Here is a 4,924-nt window from a genome sequence, read left to right as displayed (position 1 = left end):
TTGTTCAAGAGGTTCACTAGACCAAGCAGAATTTTGGGTTCCTCTAAGTAAGTACTGTATAGAATAATGGGACTGGGAGGATGGTGTAGGTTTAAATTTATTAGACAAGTACATATACACCAACAAGACAGTGTACAAGCGGTGTCACAAGAAAGTTTGTTTTCATTCATAGGCTTCATTGTCTTTCCATCAATACCTGGTGGGCCGGACTAGGCTCAAAATGCCCGGGCCGATTTTTTGTCCCAGTCCAGCCCTGATGGGGCACTTTGATATTTATCAAGTCAAAGTATCAGTCCACAAGAGTGCAACACAGGATATTGTGAGATATGAAAAGTAGCTTTTTGGTGCCCCAGAGTGAGGGGTGGGAAACTCCAGGCACCTCACGATTCAATTTGATTACAATTCAGAGGGTAATGATTCGATAACAAAATTATCAGTGCATCGCAATGCATCACAATGTTTGATTTCAACACATGATTTATTTTTCTCTTTCTTTTAAAATGTAGCAGACTGTATTTTTGGTGATCCATAATTAAATAAACAAATAATTTTGTCCAGGTCCCTTTCCCCTTCAACCAACCTCCATACCCTCACTTTTGAATCAGGGGGTACCAGTCGGATTGTATCCATCTGCCAATGCTCACGCTCATCCATTGTGGGATACGCATATATATGGGATATACACACGGCCACTGCGTAGAGTCCAGTGCAGGGGTGGACTGGGACACAAATTCAGCCCGGGACATTCAGGCGTACTGGCCCACGCATTTCTAACTATGATCCTCTATAGCTATGCTTGTACACACTACACAAACGCACTGACTAATTATTATACAAAGACATCAGTAACTGTCTGCCCTGTCCTGCCCTGCCCTGCTCTTGTATTACATAAGCCCAATTTATATCTCCATGGCTCACAGCCATGAACTAAGGAGGTATAAATTGGGCAGTAGGCCCTATTGTCAACTTTTAGTCAAATTATTACTACAACAAAAAAATCCCACTTAGTACTACTAAAAATGTTTTCCTCTGGCTAAAATGTAATGCATAGTAGGCTATGCCTTCACATTGCACCTATCATATTTCTGGTCTCATCCTCCTCCTCATCACGACTGGAGTTAGTCTGTCCCTCAGCTTCATTGTCCTTGGGACTGGGAGCACCACCTAATGTTAATTGCATGCATCCAAGTGTCAAGTGTCCTGTGTCAAGTTCAAATAGCTAGACATACACTCCCTGTAGTGCTGCTTACCACTTCACCTCCATCACCTGGCGTGCTCCCTCTCCTACACTGTGAGCCTCCTCCTGTTCCCTGCCGTCCTGTCCCTCTGCCTCGGTGCACCACCACTGCTAGCCCCGCCCCTCGCAAACAAATGTGTTTTTTCAATTTCTGAATAATAATAGTAATTTTAGTAATTTTTTTTCAATTTACAATTTTCATACACTTGGCGGCCTCCGCCTGTAGAAATTTAATCTTTTTATCTCTCACCTTCTCTGCCCCCTGCTTTGCGCTTTTTATTAGTCGGCTCCATTTGTGCATGTAGCTTCCTTCTCACTTTTCTTCGTCGCTCGTTATCTCCTCTCTCACGCAAGACATTGTTTCGGGGGTTGGGGGCTAGTAGGATGGGGGTGGGCCGTACTTGGCCAGTGTTCAGATGAGAGACAAACCAGTGGGCCAATCATCTCTCTGCTCTGTGGGCCGATCAGCCAAAAACCAAAATAAATAAAAAATAAAAAAAAAGAAAAGAAAAGAAAAAAAAGCTGACTACCAGCCCAATTCTCCCGGTACTCCCCTTGGCCAATCCATCCCTGGTCCAGTGTTTGCACAGCCTACTGTAATATTGTAATATTGTAACTGTTATAATTCAATAAAATATGGTCCAAGTTACTGCACTGATGACTGAATTAATTAATTTGAAAACACCTTACAGTCTCCTGTGTGTATAAGAATAACAGGAGGGGGAAGTGGAGGGCTCCGCCGCAGTCACTGTGTCAAGCCAAGACACTGGGCAGGCCAGGCACAGGGTATTTAAGGAGCCAAGACACTGGGCAGGCCAGGCACAGGGTATTTAAGGTAAAACAGACTTAGCAGAGAGTTATTTTCTTCACCACAGAGGTGTTTTAATTTGGTTGGTCAGCCAGTATACAAGCTGAGCGCTGCTCCTCTCGTTAATGTTAGTCTCTGGGTGATGGCGTAGTCTAAGTAAGTATTCACAGTATACTTCATGTTCGCCTCGCAAATGTAATTATTTAGACATTAAATTAAAACAAGCTTGCAACCGCTGTCTTTTGTGAAGATGAATCAGAACAAGTTAACTTTAGCTTGTCTGCACTGTAGACTGTCCAGGTGCTACACTGACTTCACAGTTGAGTTCCGCCTCTTTGGTTCCACCAACATCATGTGAATCAATGCCGAATCGTCCACATCCACATCGCGATGCATCTAAGAATCGATTTTTCCCCCCACCCCTACCCACAGTACCTGGTGACACGGGCGATCAGGGTTTGACAGCACCAGTCCTGGTCCGATGATGTTAAAACTGACATCAATATGCATGGGGTTAGGGTCATCAAATGAAAGGATGTGGATCTTGTAGTCTGGAGCCAGATGGCGGCGCATCCACTCAATACCCATGTAATTTGTAACCTGAAAAAAACGAACAAACAAAGTAGGTTTAAGGAAGTTACCCATGGTGTATAACTAGATGCATAGTCTTGAGCATTTATCTACCTGTATTAATTTCTAAGTGAATAAATGGTAAATTGGTGTTCACAAGCACTCAAGAGACCTCTGTATGTCTTGTTACCGGATGTAGACCGTGACTATGAGCCTGCCATTGGCCGGCAATTTTGGCGGGCATTCTACTGCCCTTTCGCTGTCTGTGAACACACCTCGGAGGAGCGCAGACGCCATCTCACTGGATTCTCATGCCAGATTTTGCTCTGCTTTCAGAGTTGATTTGCCACCTCTTTTGAAACGTCTCCAGTCAAACGGTACCGGAGTTCGTTCCTCTCTGCTCTGGGGGTCTGTTCCCAGACTATCCTGACTCACTGCCACATCAGCAAATTTTCTGTTTTTGCTGTCAACGGAGCTATTATCTTCCTGCCGTGTTTGCCTGTTTAGCACAAGCTAACACAGCAGCAGTGCTAACACTTAAAGCCATTAAACGGTCCCAACAAACTCACACCAATACCAAAATGGTTCGACTGTCGTTGAACCCCTAATAACCATTTGGTAACATCAGCTGTGTAATGCTAACAGTTAGCATTGTCTCTGTGTGTTGACCCCTGACACTATTTTGCACGGCACCGTGGCTGCATTCTGGGCCTAGTGCTGCCCAGGATGACTGTGATTGGTTTAGAGAAATAAACAATCCAGGGCATTTTTTCCTCTATAGCAGAATGATAATGTAGGAGTGAACGTGATCTAAACATAACAGTGCAAATTCAAGTTTATACTGTTGAATTTATTTGACCCACTTTGTTGACACATATTTAGTAATGTTAAGATGCTCTTGTATCACTCATTTCAACTAGTCGGTACTGTTCAGGTAGCTGGTCGTTTTGGGGGGTGAAAAAAAAGAGGGAGGACTTCACTAAAGTTATAAGGAAATCCCAGAACATGTTGGATGGTTTAATTCCTTCTCACACCCACGTCGCTTACAATAGTGCTGCCAGACCTTTCTCTAGTGCTGACACATACAGTACTGTGGTGATTGGTCTTGCTACGTGAGATGAGTCATCTAAACTTTAGCAGTAGTAAAATTGTTATCTAATCTTCCATTCTGCATATTGCAATAGATGTTTAACTTCAGACTACAGACCTCAGAATTTGTACCTTGGGTGCCTTACAAAAAGTCACCCTTCATATCATACAACAGACAGACTCACAAGTGTAACAGCCCTCATACCTGACTCCTCTGGACAAAAATATCCCTCCCAGCTCGCATGAAGTCGGCAGCATCAAAGCAGGGCTCGTGCTCTGTAGTCACAAACTTCCCCTCCGCAGCTAGCTTCTGTTTCTCCTCCACTGAGCGGATGGGGTAGTCCTGACAGACACCACGCAATAATAATTTACACTCTATTGATCAATTAACAATACAGTCTCTTGCCACATCCAGGGCAATAAACAGCGCATAGCAAAGAGTTCAGTGGTGATATGATGAAGGTTTAACTTTGTGTTGAAGTTACGTTCTCAAATGCGAAACAAGAAGGTGAATTATTAGGAATAGATGGAAATGTGGACATTATCCCAACCCTTTAAAAAACATTAGTCTTACACAGTTCACACTTAAAACAGTTAACATGTGCTGTCCTAATCTCACAAGATAGGGCCTCACCTGATCATACAGCTCATCAGCCATAGTGGGTTTAGGAGCAGTGGTCCATTTAGCTCCATTTCTGAAGTACTCCTTGATCAAAGGTCTGTAAGCTCGGTACTCAAAGAAGCGAGCCCTCCAGGCCATAGGAGCCTCAATTATCTCATTTCCCACAACCAAAAGGATGTCTCTGGGCATGGCACCATACATTCCTACAACAGACAGCATTATTACTCCAAATTTACTGTTTAGTCTTTTGTGCTAATAGTGTACCAGTACAGTACATAGAAAACTATGTAGGTACTGTGGAACAAGATGTGATGTTACGGGATAAGGAAATAACAATTCTGATCTTACAAAGAACCTAAACTGTAGTTATATACTACCTATATGTACCTATTTTATTATGACTCTCTCAGCTGCCGTTTACCTCATAGACCGCGGAACCGGGGGGGCCAGGGGGGCCATGGCCCGGGTAACTTTTGTACTCTGACATAGAGGGCTGCATTGGGATTGGGTCCCGCCGGGTCCCGCGGGTCCCCATTAAACAGTAGAAGAAGAAGAAAAAGAAGAAGAAGAAGATGTAGCCTAGCGACAGGATGTCAAC

The 4,924-nt window shown here is 43.7% G+C and overlaps 1 protein-coding gene across 1 annotated transcript in view; it reads right to left on the bottom strand.

Moving 5' to 3' along the window:
- Positions 1-4,924, bottom strand: part of LOC126391357 (glycine amidinotransferase, mitochondrial-like) — a 21,770-nt gene that overhangs the window by 5,811 nt on the left and 11,035 nt on the right. Inside the window, exons 4-6 of the mRNA XM_050046069.1 lie at positions 4,339-4,529; positions 3,910-4,047; positions 2,481-2,645 (exon numbers count right to left, since the gene is read on the bottom strand). Of these exons, the coding sequence (XP_049902026.1) occupies positions 2,481-2,645; positions 3,910-4,047; positions 4,339-4,529 (494 nt within the window). The remainder of the gene's footprint in view (positions 1-2,480; positions 2,646-3,909; positions 4,048-4,338; positions 4,530-4,924) is intronic.

Source organism: Epinephelus moara, chromosome 1 (assembly GCF_006386435.1).
Source record: "Epinephelus moara isolate mb chromosome 1, YSFRI_EMoa_1.0, whole genome shotgun sequence".
Classification (NCBI taxonomy): domain Eukaryota; kingdom Metazoa; phylum Chordata; class Actinopteri; order Perciformes; family Serranidae; genus Epinephelus; species Epinephelus moara.
The sequence above is the reverse complement of the archived record's forward strand: the minus strand, read 5'-3'. Positions and strand labels throughout refer to the sequence as shown.